The sequence below is a fragment of the Pteropus alecto genome, unplaced genomic scaffold (assembly GCF_000325575.1).
Source record: "Pteropus alecto unplaced genomic scaffold, ASM32557v1 scaffold88, whole genome shotgun sequence".
Classification (NCBI taxonomy): domain Eukaryota; kingdom Metazoa; phylum Chordata; class Mammalia; order Chiroptera; family Pteropodidae; genus Pteropus; species Pteropus alecto.
This window is the reverse complement of record NW_006494611.1, coordinates 5107972-5125558: the sequence shown is the minus strand read 5'-3', so window position 1 is coordinate 5125558 and position 17587 is coordinate 5107972. Positions and strand designations below refer to the sequence as shown.

Here is a 17587-nt window from a genome sequence, read left to right as displayed (position 1 = left end):
TGGCCTCCTCGGCCTGATAGTCAAGTGGGAGAGACAGAAAGTAGTTAACATGATAAATGTGATGAAGGAAAAGTGTGGGATGCTCCAGAACATATAAAAGGAGATCTGACCTCATCTTCAGAGTTCAGGAAGGCTTCCCAGAGGAAGTAACACTTAAATCATGCTTGAATGATAAATAGAGTTAACCAGGCACTTGATGGTTTGCTGAGGATATATGCTCAGAACCACCCTGCCCTGACTTCTTCTCCCTACTTATCTGGGAAGGCCATGGCCCAAGAGAGACCTGAATGGCCTCTGGTCCCCTGCTAGCAAAGGCCAACAGGAGCTGTACTTTTGAACCATATGACCAATATATTCAGTGCTTGGTTTGGCTGACTGAGACTCATATGTTTCCTCATTTTGTTCCAGACATCTATGCTAACATTTAATCTCAAACTGAATTAAGGGCAATGATAATCTCAATATCTTACTTTCATGTATCAGTTTATCACCTCAATGCAAATATGTGTGTATGTGTACACACACACACACACACACACATTCCAAGCTATATAAGATAGAAATGGACGAGATACTGACCCGGTATATAGAAGCTCATACTGTGGTGAGGGAGAGTGTAAGTAAATGCTTGCTGCAAGGCGAGCAGCAGTAACCCCACCATATCTAATATTTATGTTTTGTTTGTAGGTTACAAAGCATCTCCTTATTGATCTTATTGATCTTCTCTTTGTAAAATTCTATGTGACTAGTATGTCAAATATTATGACTTCTATTTTTCAGATCAAGAAACAGACTCTCAGAGGTCTGAAGAACAGTGATTAAGTTGCATGCCCCAGGGCCCACAGACAATAACGGTAGGGGTGGGAGTAAAGAAGACTGACTGTAGGTTTTGCAGACATTGCCGTATTTGAAATAATGCATGTACTGGGCAAGTATTATTATCCCCATTTTACAGATGAGAAAACTGAGGCCCAGAGATGGCAAATGACTTGCTCAAGGTCACACAGCAATTTCATGACTGAGACTGTACCTGGTCACGGATCTCCTGATTCTCCATTCAGTCAGTGTTCCTTCACCTGCACTGTTGGGCAGTTTCTGAGACCAGGTCTAAACTAGACCCAGGCTCATCCGGGAAGGGGATGAGGAGGAGCCAGCTCTAAGGGTGTCAGAATAGTAGGGACTCCTCAGACAGGAGTGAGGACCAACAGTGGCCTTGTGTTCCAGATCGAAATCCCAATTGTTGACCACCGCACCTGCGGAGAAGCCTATGCCCCACTGAAGAAAAAAATCACCAGGGACATGATCTGCGCTGGGGAAAAGGAAGGTAAGTCAAGAGGCTAGCATATAGCATACAACAGAGTAGCACCAGCCAAGGAGGGATGCAGAGCCCAGCAGCGCTAGGCCTGGAGACCCTGGGGTCTAGCAGAGGAGGGGAGGGGAGAGGCCGAGGAGGGGGAGGACAGTCATGAGAGGGATTCCGCGGGAGAAACTGCATCAGAGAGAAGAGTGTTAGGGATTTCCATTATTCCCTTTTCCAAGCCCAGCTTTTTCCCTATGAAACAAGAGTCGAACGTGGGCTTTCTAAAATCACTGAGCTCTGCGGAGGCCTGAGCCAGTACTGCTCAGAGCAGAGGTTTGAGTCAGATGGTCTGCTTGTGCCCCCTCGTGTCCCATTCTCTGAACTACGAGTCAGATGGGGGGAGGCGTCTCCTTTGAATTTGGGGCGAGGGAAGGGAACACGTTACTTTAATTAGCATCTCTTTTTCATTTAGGGGGGAAGGATGCCTGTGCGGGTGACTCTGGAGGTCCCATGGTGACCCTGGATAAAGAGACAAGCCAGTGGTATCTGGTGGGCATAGTGTCTTGGGGCGACGACTGTGGAAAGAAGGACCGCTACGGAGTATATTCCTACGTCTACCAAAACAAAGACTGGATCCAGAGAGTCACCAAAGTTAGGAACTGAATTCATTTTCTCATCCGCCTCCCCCGTTACACCTGGTCAGGCAGCAGCAGAGGATAATTTTCTAATGCAAAGCACCCTTGCCCTTTACCCACCTCATTCAGCCCATTCATTACTGGCCAATAATGAAGGTGTCTCAGGCCCCTTTTCACTCTTTAAAGAAGCAGAGCAGCTGAGTACTCAGGCACAGGGCTGAATCCAGGCCCTATCACTTACTAGCTTTGCAACATTGGGCATGTGACTTCACCTCTTTGAGCCTCAGTTTCTTTGACAATATGACGGAAATGGCATACCCTACCTACCTCATAACAATTTGATGAGGATCAAATTAATTAATATATACATAGCGCTTAGCATAGTGAAGGCATAAACTAAGTGCTCAATAAATGTGATTTAGCAGAAGGTCTGTGTCTACCAGGCAGGTGAAGTTCTCTTACAAACCCTGCCTGGGTCTTAGGGCTCATCAGTGTGTACCCTTCCCCTCAACCTTGACTATCTCTTTCATCTGTCCCCAAATGCTCTATGCTTCTTTGCTACCATGCACCTTTCCCAACCCCAATCCCTGCCCGCCATAAGAAGTAAAAGAGACAAGGTTCTTGGTCCTACAGCATGTCCCACAGCAATGCACTTATGAATATAAGCCAGACATCGAATTCTAAGAGTGCCTGCGAGAAGCAGGGCAGGAAAGGAGACTGGGAAAGGTCAATTGGAAAGCCAGACACCAGGTTCCAGAACTATCTCTGCCCCTAGTCCCCTGCGTGACTCTGTGCAGTTCCCTTCCCCTCATCCCAAAGAACTCTTCAAGCTCTGACAATCTAGGATCCAGTGAGGCCATTTTTCCTTGATTAGGTGAGTTAAAGCCAAAGTAACTAAAAAGCAAAAATTACCTTAGGGCTCCATAGAGTTTTTCGGATGCAAACAAAATACTGCAGCTGCAGCAACAACCACCCCTGTCTGGTTCCCAAGGACGTAGCCCAGGCAACGTACTGGTCACGAGACCTTTCCTTATTCCTAAGCAGAGTGTCTGCTCCAGGCCCAGCCCCTTTCCCTTCTTGAGAACCTGAGCTGCACAAGGTCACCTCTGGCAGGCTAGACCTGGGCCCTGCACTCTCCCTCCCTGTGTCCACAGCTGACCCCCAGCAGTCATTGCTTGATTCCTCACCCTGAACACTGCAGCCCCAAATGGTCGTGTTTCCCCAGAGAATATCTCTCCCCTCTGAGAGGCATCTCCTCTCCCAGGAAGCTTCCAGAGACCTCGTCCCCTTGAGAGCTCTGAGATTTAAGCCCTTCAAAGGATCAGAAGGCCCAAGTCGCTGTCTTTTGTTCTATCAAAATTGGTCTTCATGGGGGGTTTTACTACTTGACCTGAACTGCAGCTGCTGGCGTCATTCAGGGTCTTTGGTGAGAGGAGATACTGAGGAAGGAGAACTCATGGACACTAAACCCTGGCGTGAATGCTTAAGGGCAGCAGTTCACAGCCTGCTTCTGATTCTACGAGCAAGTCATTCTACCTCTCTTTGTCCTGCGGTGTATTCTGTAAAGGGAAGATGACAGTGATATCCAATTCCATTAGACATTTGTCAAGCAAGCTGGAGCTCTATTTCATATACCAAAGAAGAATTGTGATGCAGTTTTGGAATTGTCCTAAGACATCCCAAAACACCGTACCTTCCTGATTCACAGCACTATCTGGGAGCACCATGCACCAGGCTTTGCTGGCTGCTCTGGAAACAAGTGAGATGAAGGGAACATGATTCCTACCTTCCAGAGGCTTCAACAGGGAGAAATGACATACACAAGTGACCACCATGAACAAAACGAACCCCGCCAAGTGCTAGGTGTTGGAGCATCACAGAGGCACTGGAGGAGGGGACACATGGAAGACATCCCAGAGGAGATGATGCTGGAGCTGAACCTTGAGAAGGGTGGGCATTTCCACAGGTAAGACAGGGAGATCTTCTAGGTGGAAGGAAAGCAAGAATAAATGTCCCCTCAGGCTCTCCTCAGATTACACTAGCTGCTCTCACAAAAACAACATGTCTAGTAGACCAATGTTCTGATATTAGGATCAGAACCAATATCTAAAAGAGCCTTTCTTTTTTAAAGTCAATGTTGGGACTTCAAATGGCCTCAGGATGTTGTATACAAATACGGGTTTCTCCCGCTAACTGAAAGAAGAGTGTCTTGTCCCTATGAGGCCTTTCATAAGCCAAAATGATGTAAAGCAAGGGAATAATTACCTAAGGACACATCCTGCTTACTGATGCACAAAAGAAATCAAGATAAAGCCCAGGTGCTCACGAACACAGTTCAGAGCTACGGCGGCTCGATGCTGAGATGTCAAGTGTAGTTCCCAGGAAAGGAGCTTGGTGGGGCTACTCTCCTTGCTCAGGCCTACATGCTGCCTCTGTAACAACAGCTCACTGCAAAACAGTAAATGCTACTTTTCTTTTTTCTTAAAAGTGAAAATTCTCTTCAGATTTCTTTCAGTTAGTGAAATAGGTACTAATGTAGGTACTTTTGTAAAAGTGCCATGAAGTAAAGCAAACTTTCAAAAAGTAGAGGATATCTGGACTGACTTCTGGCTGTACCCAGTCTAACTCATTTACTCTTCCAATTGCAACTTCATCCTTATTTTGAGGGAACGTCTAAATGGGCTGTGGAACTTTGGCCAACCCTTAGTCCACAAGCATTTGTTAAGTGTACCAGCCCCTGCACAGCTGCTAGGGTCTAAGCAACCCAAGTTTCTCACAGAGTCATAGAAGCAGAGGGTTGGAGTGTTTGTTAAAGCCATCTTGTCTAACTTCATGACCTCTTTCTTGAACATTCTTGGTGATGGGAACCTCACTACCTCCAAATGCAACCCATTCCAACTTCGAAACAAGCCACCTCTTACAAACGTCTCTTCTATGCAACCAAAACCCACCTCCCTAGAATATAATTTTTATGTCTAAAGCTATGATTTAATACCATGAATGTTGTTATCAATAATTATCATACCAATTTCATTAGCAACAGAAGCTATTGTGGGTAACTACACATTGTTTCCAATAAACATCTTTATTGAGTTAAAGCATCCTGTTTGGCTTGTATGTTTTTCATGTGCCAATGATTCTGATGAGTCGTGTTTTTATTTGTTAACATCTCTCTGTATGTGATTAGCACCACGGTACCATGAAGAGAGACAGAAAGACTATGGTGGAAAGATTGTATTATCAATACAGTAGCATGTCTTAGGTTTTTCAGGTCAGTTCTGATTAAACACCTTCTCCTATTGTTCCTATGAATTATCAGACTATCTCAGAATACCAACCTTTCAGCATCCAAATTGCAGCTCTTGATTGTCAGCCACTCCCAGGATATAAAAAACATGTGGGGGATCATGTGTCTCATTTGTTCAGAAAATACCGCATCATGTTTATGAATATGGCCTGTTATGGATTAGAGCATGTATTTTCCTTCTGCCATGAGTTGATCTTGCTTTCTGGTGACAAGAATCAAATAATCAGCACCCCAAGAAGCCCTGCGAGCAAAGGTAGGCCAAAATCTGAGAGGAGAAATTTATACAACTCAGGCAGCAGAGACAGTGGCCAATATGGATCTAGAATGGATCTTGAAACCAAGAGACTTAGGTTCAAGTGCAGCATAACTTGACTCCCTTATCCACTTAATTTCTCCAGCTATAAACTGGCAGAAAAATCTTTTCCCTATTCCTGTCTGAGGGTTGTTGAATCAGAAGAATCAACAAACGAAAGAATTTTGGAAACTAAACTTAGCTCAAATATAAAAAATTCTATGAGAAATAACTACTAACATTTTTGAGCATTTACTATCTGATTGAGACTGCACTAAGCTCTTACACAATTCTCTAATTTAATCCTCACAATAACCTGTGACAAAAGTGCTATTATTATCCCCATTATTATAGGTGAGCAAACTGAATGAAGCATGGCGAGGTTAAAATGTGGCCTAACCGAGAAACGTGTTACGATCATTGTGAAAAGTCTGAGAAAATGTCACTGCCAAGAGGAGCCTATAATGGGTTGAATTGTATCCCCCAAAAAGGATATGCTGAAGTCATAACCATTAGTACCTCCAAATATGACCTTATTTGGAACTGGGGTCCTTGCAGATGTAATTAGTTAAGACAAGGTCATATTGGAGCAGATAGGCCCTTAATCCAATATGACTGGTGTCCTCTTAAGGACAGAAGTTGAGACACAGGGACACAGACACATGAAGGAGAACACTAGGTGACAATGGAGGCAGAGATTGAAGTCTTGCAGCTGCAAGCCAAGGAATGCTACGAATTGCCAGCAACCACCAGACACTAGGAACGGGCAAGGAAGGATTCTCCCCTAAAGGTTTCAGAGGGAGCTTGGTCCTGTCAACACTTTGATTTCAGACCTCCAGCCTCCAAAACTGTGAGATGATACATTTCTTTCTTTTTTTTTTTTTTAAACAATCCAGTTTGGGTGCTTTGTTATTACAGCCCTAGAAAACTAATGCAGAGCCTAAGGAGACATGATGACTAAATGCCATGTGGCATCCTGGATGGCATCCTGGAACAGTAAAAGGACATTAGATGAGGTGAACATCCTGCTGCTCCAGCCCATGATCCAGAACTTTTCTGTGACTCTCAGCAACACCCTCGGTCAAATGTCTCTGCATTCGTGTTTTCCTGGAAAGAATAGTCTCTTCCTTGGCAGTGGTAAACGGAAGAAGGGGAAGGCATTCCAGGTGTGGGGGAATAGCATATACAAAAGCAGGAAGGTGAAAGGGCAGCAGTGTTTGGGCAAAGTGAGTGACTTGGCGTCCCTGGAGAGCCAGACAAATTAGGAGGAGAAAGAACACCTATGGGAAGGTCAGAAGTATCAGCAGGGGATGCTCAGCTTGGTTTTGGGAATGGAGAGACATTTGAGGTTTGGGGACCAAGGAGAGATGTGATCGGCTTGACCTTTCATATGAAGCATTAGTGCAGAATAAACCGAGGGAAAAAAGGTTAAAGAGGGAAAACTCAGGATGGCTTTTGAATATCAGGCAGGGGACCCTCTGGTTCACGAACAAGGGCGGGCCCATGGAGAGCGAGGACAGGAAACTGCTTCCTGGGGTTCTGAGAATCTAGAGCTGGGCCTAAAGAAACCAGTTTTAAGAGAGTCCAATCTCTGTTAAGACTTCCAGGTGAATTAGTAATGAAGTAGAGAAGAAACAGAGCAGGGACCGAAACAAAAAGGCAGCCATGGTTTTCAAGCCCCTGGTCTTTCTGTGACCTGCTGGCATCAGTGCTTGTCCCCAGAAAGCAGAGAACAGGGTTCTCCGAACTTGAAGAGAAGAGATAAACAGGGCCTTTACAACCATCTCCTGCATCTGGTATGTGTTGGCCTTTTTTTTCAAGAAAATAAGGAAAATGTCATTTGGATGCTAAAACACAGGCTCAATTCCCAGCAATGAGCTTCTGATCACAGGAAAAAGAGCCAGCACACTTTCAACACTTAGGCAGATCACAAAGCCTCTGAGGGAGTTCCCTCTGAGGAACGGGGTGTTAAGACAAGACAGAGTTATGACAAGAAGATATGTCAAGCCTGGACGGTGCCCAGGGCGAGCATGCTGAACAATGAACTGATCGGCATGGGTGGGAACATATCTCCTCCATCAACATCTGCCAGTCCCAGTAGAGGTCTCTGGAAAGTAACAGGTTATGATCCCCGATCTGTACCAATAGGCCAGCACCATCTGGAGCAAGCTCTGGGAACCTGAAGGGCATGTAGATGTAGTCTAGGCCCGGGGCTCAGATGATACTGACCTGCTCTGAAAGTGCGGACTCTCATCTCCCCTTGAGCTGTTTGTCCTGTGACATTATTCCATCTTCCATCTCCTGAGACTGTCTAGGTTATTTAATCTTTCCCATTAAATGCTCACACGCGGCCCCAGCCTGTCACCAGGATCCAAGACAATAGACTCCTTTCTTTAAACAATTCCAACAACATCTTCCTTTGGTCTGAGTCTGCATGTTCAATGCCTAAATCCATTGGCAGTCTAGGCCTCCCACTGAGCCTTTTAATGTTAGTGCATTGTAAAATTATGAAATACTTCAAACGCGCTAAGAAAAAGAAACGAAAATCTCTGTCTTGCTCAAACTTGATAAAACAACATGTCCCAGGCAAGGGACATGGGCAGAATTCCAATTCAAGGAGTAAGTGGGTGCCATGAGAGAGAAGGTGCTTTGAGCCAGTGGGAAGAGCTCTGAACCCTGACTCTGAAGACCTGTGCTCCAGGCCACGCTCTGCTGCCTAATGTCTCTGAAAGATCAAGCGAATCGTGCTCTCTGTGCCTCAGTTTCCACAGTCCCTCTGTGAGTTTCTCCTTCTTTCCAACCTCTCTACGTGGATAGCCCCAGGCTCTGCATGAATAATCTCATCTAATCTCATGACATTTAGTATTACCTAAATGTTGATGACTCCAATTCCATCTCTGGCTTGGGCCTCTCCTCTGCAGGTATAAACAGGCCACTGCCACCTTCGCCTTGCCATTTCTCACGTTTAATGTCTAACAGAAGGCCAAAAACACATCTCAAACTTTACATGTCCCAAACCGAGCTCCTCATATTGCCCCAAATCTGTTCCTTACATAGCCTTCCTCATCTCAGAATGTGGTAACTCTATTATTCCAGTTGCTCGGGCCAAAACAAAACAAAACAAAAACAAAACAAAAACAAAACTTGGGGTCCTTTTGACCTCTTGTTCTCTCAGACCCCACATCTGAGTCATCTGCAAACCCTTTCAGCTGTACCTTTAAAATAGATTCAGACTCAGTCCCAGTTGCCACTACCCTGGTACAAGCCACCAATCTGGAATAGGTCACTATCACCTCTTTCCTGGACTACTGCAGGAGCCTCCTAGCTAATTTTTCCTCTTTTATTCTTGTCTCTCTATGGTATACTCTCAACACGTGATGCTAATTGGATTGCATCACCCCATGGCTCAAACTTTCCTTTGGCTTTTTGTCTCAATCAGATTAAAAACCAATGTCCTGACAATAATTTATGGTTTAAATGTTTTGACCCTTGTTACTACTCTGGCCCCTGTTACCACTTAGTTATGACTACGAAAGCCTGAACTGCAACTCTAGCCATATTGGCCTCCTCACAGGTGAACATTCCATCTGCTTCTGCCTTAGGGCCTTTGTACATGTCATACCCCTTACTCAGTTCCTTCAACTTTTTTCAAATGTCACTTTCTTAGTAAGATCTAGTTACTTAACCTAAAATTGTAACTTCATCCCATGCCCTTTCTATCCCCTCTGCCTACTTTATTCTTCTCCTTAGTACTTAAAACTATGTAACATATTACTTACATTGTTTATTGTCTAGTTCCTCTATAGTCCATAAGGTCAGTGATTTAGTCACTTTGCTCTCCAATATATCCCCAGTGTCTAGAACAATGCCTGGCACATAATATGTACTCAATAAACATTTGTTGAATAAATGAATCTTGAAAATAGGGAATATGTTATTTTGCCCTTCAAGTATTGACCCAGTTAAGACAGAAGTGAAGAATTATTGAGCTTATTTTAGAAGTGAGGGGAGAAAAGACAGACTGAAATTCCATCACTACCATCCAAGCCCTTGTATAGGCAACATCTCTCAGAATAACTGCCTTTCAAAATGTGAATATCTCTAGAGCAGTCTTGTCAGAGTAAGATGTATAAAAGTTTGCTTCCAGAAAGAAAAGGAAAGAGAGATGTTATGGCTGTTCAGATAAGAAAGTCAAATTCCAAACCAGCCCAGGCAGACTGAAATCCCAGACTAACAACTCGATGATCTGCTGAAGGAGTCAGAGGCAGGGCACCCCCCACCCCCAAATGATCCAGGACAAATAGGGCTAAGCAGCAGTTGGTGACAAGGTCAGAGCTAGCTGGGACCCTTCAGATTACTTTACTTCTTTGCTTTACAAATGAGGAAACTGAGACCCAGTGGAGGGAAAAGACTAAGTCACCCAACATCAGCAATGTACATATCTACATGGTAGATAAACCAGGGCTGAAACCCAGGTTGCTCAGCTCCCAGACCAATGAGCTTCCAATATCACCCCCACACACCCTCACAAGGAGGCCTTGTCACCAAATAGCCATACAACAGGCGGATTTCATTTCCCTGGTGTATGTGGCAGTGCCCCCGCAATGCCAAAAATGACTCCAAAGGAAATTCCTTAGCTGGGAGTCCTACAGAGAATTAGAATGGGACTTGGAAAAGAACTAAATTCTTTCTGGGATATTTCAGCCAATGGAATGGAGCCCAGAAATCACTGGTGTTTTCTGTTTGGGGAGATATTTTAAATAGCTATCTTTGAAGAATGAAGAGGGGCTATAATGCTGCTGGAAAAATGAAGATATTGAAATACATATAAGAGAAAGAAAAGAAATGGCTCTACATATATTAAAATAGACCAGGTCTCAGCCTTGGGCTGAGAAGTTAACCCTTTCCACCTTCTTCCCCCACTCGCCTCCCCCCGCCCCCCCCTCCACCAAAGTATTTACCAACAGAGCTGAAATCACAAAGAAAATGAACCTTTCAAGACTTGAAGTGGTGTCAATTAAAATGCAAAAGAAATGGAAGAAGAGGGGGAGCATGTGCTTTTTATCTGGCAACGTCACAGTCCGTGCATTATTTATTCCTTACCGTAGCCCTTCAAGGCAGATTGTATTATTCTCATTCTGATGAGGAGGAAAACGGGGCTCAAGAAGCTTAAGTAACTTGCCTAAGGCCATACAGCTAGGAAGCTGCAGGACCAGAAGTCAAGTGTTTCTTAACCCCAGATTTCATGATCATCCCTTACTCCGTGCTGTACCATAATGGTCAAGTTTCTTACTCTCCTTAGGCTTCAGTTTCTTATCCATGACCTAAGAGCCCTAGACTGAGGCATCTCTAATCTCATGGTCTATAAACTTACTCTGATGGCAACTGTCAGTGGTCTTGGTTCTCAGCACTCCTGACCCCCATGAAGAGTTCTATTGGGCTTGTCCCTGGTCCCAATGAGTTTGAGGGAAGTGATCAAGGCAGCACTTCTTGCTGACCTTATGCTGAGGATTTCAGCCTCTGGAACCACAATTGAGTGCTTGTAGGTCTCCTTATGGCTTGCACATCAAGACCAATACACAGAATCTCCAGTGGGAGAGGCCTAGGATCCTGGAATATCCCTGAGTCTATTTATAACACTGAAGATATATCTAACAAGTTCATCATGTGGCATGTAGCAATATGTGCAAAGAAAGAACTATCCCATAGAAGTCTTTGCCAAGACAGGGATATTAAGGTGGTGAGCCAGACTAGAATGCCTCCCACCCCCATCTACAGCAAGTGTGAAAGACAATAAGGGAGTCAGAGGCCTTCGTAGATTGTAGAACTCTCCCTACAGAGCGGGACGAAGCTTAATGTTTTAGGAAAGAGTTCTGGACTAAAACTAAGTCCCTGGCAGTGGGACCTGGGGTAAGTCACTTCTACACTCTGGTCACATTTTTGCAGGGAGTATAGCCATTGATATATAATAACAAAGTTTGATAAGTATCTGGCCAGGGAGGCAGAGTTCAATACTGGAGACTCTCAGAGCACAATAAAGCCCTCATCCTAGCAAGTGAACAGGATGGTTTTAAAGAGGGTCGAGTCCCCAGAGCAGGGAGTAGGAGTGAGTAGGAAAGCTGAGCTCTAGTCCTAGAGAATTCAAGGCAGGTCATCAAGAAAAGTATTGGGCTCATTATTATAAGATGGTGCCAAAAGAAACCTGTTCCTGTTAGAAGGCATTGTACTAAGTAGCACAGGTAGATCACCTGGGGGTCTTATTCTAATTCAGATGCTCAACCCCCATGTCCAGAAATTCTGATTCTATTGGTCTGAGGTGGAGGCTGGGCTCTGATATTTCTTTAAAAGCTCCCCAGGATTTCTAACGTGCACCCAGGGCTGAGAGGTTCTGCAGTAAGGAGAGAATCTGAGAGACAGAACCTGCCCCTTAGTACCCGTTGGATCCCAGCATCCAAATCAGGGTTTGCCAGATAGACGGTGCTTAAGATATATGCCCTGGATAAAGGAATGAATACTGCATAAATGAAGAGAAGGAAGTCACCTGCTGGTTACCAGAATTAGAGCAATGGTAGGAGTAAGACTGTTATTACGCTAGGTCTCCTGTGTAACTGACCAAGGGCTGCCTGATTCCCTCCTGACTATGGACATGATTGGCCTAGACTTTGAAGCTGGAACTAGATAAAGCCTTATGTGGGGGTCCCAGATAGGAGACAGAAGGGATGGGAGGTGTTCGACAGCCAATTACAGATCGGGGATAGTGTGGCAAATCTGAAGCACACATTAATGACTACTAAGCCCGAAGATATCCCATTTTTATTAAAGTATCCCATCTTTATATAAGTGGCCCTCTTCCCTCCACCACTACAGATGATGATGATTCTCCATTTAAAATGGGATCAGTGTGGGGAGAGGGGGAAAAGGAGTCAAGTTATTAACAGAGCTGAGGTGCATAAGGCCCCTCGAAAGTGCAGGGTGGCATCCTACCTCCTGCTTTCTGCCTCCCCCAAACCCCAGTCCATACCCCAACTCCAAAAGTCTTCTCTCTTCTCACTCCAAGCCATACTGCACCCCATTTTACAGAGATATAAGATTCTCCCACATAACTATGCACTTGTTTATGGGCAAAGCACTTTACTTCATATCTCTAATACTCCGTCTCTTGCTAATGATCTCCTATCCCTGTGGTTCTAGGTAGACAGTTGATCTTTGGTGAGAGCGTCTACGCAAGGCCAATGTGGGAAAGCCTCTCCAGCAGGGTTTCAGCAAAGAGTTCAGGATGCCAGGACCCTGCCCCTGTGTTCTGGCCATCAGAACCGCTGAGAATCAGTCAGACTTTGTCCCTGAACTCTGAAGACTCTTCATTATAATGGAAAGTCATTATATTTGTTTCCTAGGCATTTTATGGTTTGCTTCTAACACTCTACCTTCTAAACCTCCCCTAAATTCTCTGCCAGTTCAAATACAGTAGGTGGGAAGCCTAGCTTTATAGGACTCTATCCCAAGCAATATCTCTTAGCCAGGCAAACCCAAGAATCTACCCTGAGTGGAGGGAAGCTGGAAACTGGGAGTCTGGAGAAGAGAAGCTAGGAAGCCTGTGTACACAGCAGCAAAGAGAGAGCCTAATGCCCCCATCTCTCTCTCTTCAAGAGGAATCTCTGCTGTGTATACAGGAAGAAGAGCATGTATGAGGCTCATACATTATACAGAGCTAATTTAAGCCTGCATCTCCAGATGTGGGAGATATTGAGGGGTAGGGATGGGGGGTTAACAAGAAAGCAAGGATGCACCCATCGCTGTGCAAAGTCCTTTTGAGATCATTTAGTCCTATAATTTTCAAACTTAAAAACTCTTAAATGGAACTCCATCTAAAATGGAGCTCTTCTGATTAAAGCAACAGGAAGAGGTAAGAGTTGGGGATGGGCAGTTTGACCAGGCTGGGAAACCCACTCATTCAGTCTACCTTCCAAATCCAAAAGTCTCTGAGGCATCTTTGCAGAAACTTGGGGCCCTGGGTTTCACCTTGAGACAACCAATGGTCTAGCCCAAACCCATGATTTTATAGATGGAAAATCTGGGTGATTTGTCCAAGGAACATCTGAGTCAGTGGAGGCACCAGTGCTATAACTTAACCCCACTCCTAACCCAGGTTTCTCTTCGCCCCCTCCCACCAGTTGGTAGCCGCTCCCCCTCACTTGGCTTTGGGCCCCTAGAGTCCCCTGGGACCCACCAAGGGAATCTTAGACTGAGCTACGGAAGGAGAACTGCAGGTAGATGATCAGCAGCAGAACCGTGGCCCAAAACAAGCACCAGGGGATAGAGCAGAAGTTGCAGCCAGAACCAGCCTCGGCTTGCGGCTTGGTGGGGCTGGGTGCCCGCGTGAAGGTGTAAGTGGTCGCCTCCTCCTCCAGCAGCTTCTCGCTGGGCTTCCAGTGCACGATGCCCTCGTTGCAGGCCTCGCAGAACTCGCCACGGTGCCGCCTGTTGTCTTGGCGGCTGGCCACGTGGATGCGGTAGTGGCCGCCACGCTCACCGTAGCACTGCTCGCGCAGGCTGGTGATGAGGTTGTCCACCAGGCTCTCAATGTTCTCCTCCAGCATGCTCGACTCGTCTAGCCGCGCCGTGCCACACTCGTAGCACAGCTGCTTGAAGACGCGCATGCGCACCGAACCCGCGCGCTGGGCGCGGTCTAGGTACATGTGGAAGAGGATGACCACGTGGGGTGACTGCCAGGTGTGCCAGCACCAGGAGCAGTGGAATCTGCGGGTTGAGAGAGAAGTAGCGGGAAAAGATGGAGTGAAGGCAGTGGTAACCGCGCCGGGAAGTGAGTGATGGTCCGTAAGCAAAACCTGGAGGTGGAGCCAGTATGTTTACGATCCCCAGGGTTCATTAGCTTTCCCCAGGACGCTACCCAGCCTGCCCCTTGTGTGCGCTGCTAAGCCCAGAGCAGCTCCTCAGGATACACCTAGCATCCAGCAGCACTGTGCCCTCACCCAGCCCACCTCCTCTGTGCTCTGCAGAAACCTCAGCTCCCTCCATCCCAATGCCCTCAGGCATATTTGCTCAACTGCAAAATGAGCTGCACTAGATGAGTCCTTCCTGCTCACACTGTCTTTGAACCTGATAGCTGGGATGGCCACATCATATAGGAAACCCCTGATCCATCCACCCATGTTTACCTGTCAACACTAACTGAACAGCCTAGGCCCAAATCGGGAGAAAATACAATTATCATCTTTCAGACTCCGGCCAGTGCCAGACTTGATACATCCCAAGCCTGGAAGTGGGGGCCAGAGTGAGCTGCTCACTAAGGCCAGCTGGGGATCACAGGTCACCAGCCGGTCTGGAGGAGCCACTAGCCCTCCCGTCTCAGCTCTGCAAGCCTTCCAAGTCTTGAAGAAGTTGCTGGGCCTTATCAGGAAGTATCCAGTCATTTGTACCCCTCCCATCAGCCAATTTAGGGGCTTCACATTTTCATTTTTCTTTTTCTTACATTCTTTAGGGACTATTTACCTTCTCTCAGTCGAGACCACAAAACTTGGGTTAGAAAATGTCAGGACCTCAGAAATCAACTAATTAATGCTTTGTTTTACTCCAAGGCACAGAGAATAAGAAAGCAATCCATATACGCACAGCTAGTTAGAGGCAGAGCCAGTACCCAGCACTTCACAGGTACCCAATAGATGTTTCTTGAATTGAGTTGAATAGACTGCACCTGGGCAGGAAAGAAGGCCTTGCTGCTGACCCTCAGGTGGCACCACTCAGCCTTCCTATCTTATGTCCCAAAAGTCTTTATGTAATAGAAGACCAGTGGACAAGAGTCCTGGAAAGTCATCCTAGATATTATTGTATATATGATATATTACTGTATATTATTATATATTATATTATATAGTAATATGTCATATATCAATCATATATACTGTATAATAATATACAGTAACATACATATGTGCAATATTGTATATGCCTAGTGGCCTTATTAAAATGGATTATGATTCAGCAGGTCTAGAATGGAGTGTGAGATTCTGCATCCTTAACAAGTTCCAGGTGATTTTGATGCTGCTGCTCCATGAACCACAAGGCAAAGATCTAGGCTAAACCCTCCTTTTACAAATGGGAAAGTGAGGTACAAGAAGGAAATGGAATTATTCAGGGGTCATGGAGCTAAGAGTAGATTCAGCTTCTAGCACACTTCATGTGTTCAGTATTTTATATTAAGTCAAGCTGAATTAAATAAATTGAAACTGAACTGTCCCAGGACTGGAGCACAGACTCCTTGAACCCCCAGTGGACCTCAAACCCTCCTTCTTTTAACCATTTTAAGAAATTATTAAAATCTGGAAAATATATAAAATGTCAGAGTTTAGGACTAATAAGTACACTCCACCTTTTTTCTAGAAGTGCAAACTTGAACTCAAAGAGGGAAAGTTACATAGGTACTCAGTGGAAAAGCTGGAAATCAAATTCAGATGTCCCAGCTCCCAGTAAAGGATTCTTTCTCTGCCTCACAGTCTATGCTGGTCCAACAGTGAGACTGACCCTTAGCACCTGGGTTCTTCATATCTCTGTCTCTTCTGCAGAGGCTGCCTGCAAGGGCCCTACTTACTGAGCTACTCACCTGCCTGAGGCATGCAATTCCAGGTACTGCTTCCAGCCAGGGGCCAGCACATTGTGCTTGAGGTTGGGGTCTATGATGAGGTCCCAGCTATCTGCCGGCTTTGCCTCCTCCATCTTCTCATAGAAGATTTTCTTCCATTCACCTGTGGTCACACTTTTACACATCGTCTCGTCTGTGGTGAAGGAGGGCAAGCTCCACTTGAATGAGAACACGGAGAGCGAAGGCAGGTGCAGGGCAGGACAGCGCAGTCTCCACGGTCTAAAAATCCTCATCTACAAGACCAGGAGGAAGCAGGACCCAGCTCCCTCCTTTGTCCGCAGTGGAACCTGTTTCCACGGCAACCAGGCAGAGTGCCAGAGATGGAGCTTGTGTAGGAGGAAGTCTTCGAAGGAGTGTTTCAGGGCCCTGAGGCTGCAGAGGCAAGGTTTGTGGGTCTAAGTGACCAGAGATAGAGTGGGGGTCCTAAAAGGAGGCTGAGCTTCAGACCATCTTATTCTGGCCCTACGAAAGAAAGGGCATGTGAAGGCAAGGACCTGGGAGCTGGCTTAGCTTCACCTTGTTGCCCCTGGAGGCATCATCAGGATCTGGCTGCTATGGTAACCACGATGCCTTAGAGAGCCAAAGAGAAATAAGAGCTGGGAAGATTAGACCCGTTAATAGATGCAGCAATAATAATAAACTCACTCTCTGCACCCCTACCCTTCTTGTGACCAGCACTTTGCCATTTACAAAAACTGTTGGAGGTCTCTTGACCCATGATTTTTATTGACACTGTACAGATCAGAAGCCTGGGATTCGCCTAGCTTATAAATGGCAGAACTTGTATCCAAATCCAAGCTGTTGAGCCCCTACTAATTCTTTAATTAATTCATACATACTCATATGCCAGGCTCTCTGCCAAGTGATTATAACTGGGTTTGTACCTAATAACTAGAATGCAATGGGATCCATGCTGCGACAGCCATATATAAGAGCAGCCACCTGGGCACAAAGGTGGGAGCCATCGCATCAGCCTGGCAGGAACAGAAAAGATAATTTTCAACTTGATTATAGAAGAGGAGCACGAGATCCATGGGAAAAACAGCCTTTACTATGGGTGCTTCTCCTGCTACCTTTTAATAAATTATTTTACCTTTATAAATGTCATACAGATTTATTGTAGAAAAAGTGGAAAATATAGATAAAATAATCCAAAAGTAAGACTCTTCCTAATACCCATGCTCAAAATAATCACTTGCCTGCCATTTTCTGTACATGTATGTGTGTGTCCATATGTATGTGCATGTATGTTTATATATACACACACATTTTACATGCCACACTGTAGTATATCATGAATAGTAATAGATCATGAATATTTTTCTAGGTTTTTAATATTATTCCATCTTGTAGTCTTCCTATATTCTGTTATATTGTTGAGCATAATTTATTTAGC

General features: G+C 45.4%; 2 protein-coding genes across 2 annotated transcripts in view; one reads left to right on the top strand and one right to left on the bottom strand.

Annotated features, from left to right (window-relative positions):
- MASP1 (mannan binding lectin serine peptidase 1) overlaps window positions 1–1963 on the top strand; it is a 63337-nt gene extending 61374 nt beyond the window's left edge. Inside the window, exons 15-16 of the mRNA XM_015599841.2 lie at window positions 1225–1324; window positions 1773–1963. Of these exons, the coding sequence (XP_015455327.1) occupies window positions 1225–1324; window positions 1773–1963 (291 nt within the window). The remainder of the gene's footprint in view (window positions 1–1224; window positions 1325–1772) is intronic.
- An 11413-nt stretch (window positions 1964–13376) lies between these two features.
- Window positions 13377–16454, bottom strand: RTP1 (receptor transporter protein 1). Its single transcript, XM_006925825.1, has 2 exons — window positions 16153–16454; window positions 13377–14291 (listed from the first exon to the last, which is right to left on the bottom strand). Exons 1-2 carry the CDS (start codon window positions 16422–16424, stop codon window positions 13772–13774), a joined length of 792 nt encoding a protein of 263 aa, XP_006925887.1. The 5' UTR covers window positions 16425–16454; the 3' UTR covers window positions 13377–13771.
- Window positions 16455–17587: the final 1133 nt, after the last annotated feature.

Bases quoted from the DNA above. Each gene is read 5' to 3' on its own strand.
- RTP1 (XM_006925825.1), bottom strand. From the start codon at position 16,424: ATGAGGATTTTTAGACCGTGGAGACTGCGCTGTCCTGCCCTGCACCTG. The intron at 14,292-16,152 runs GTGAGTAGCTCA...CTCAACCCGCAG, and splicing joins GAATTGCATGCCTCAGGCAG to ATTCCACTGCTCCTGGTGCT.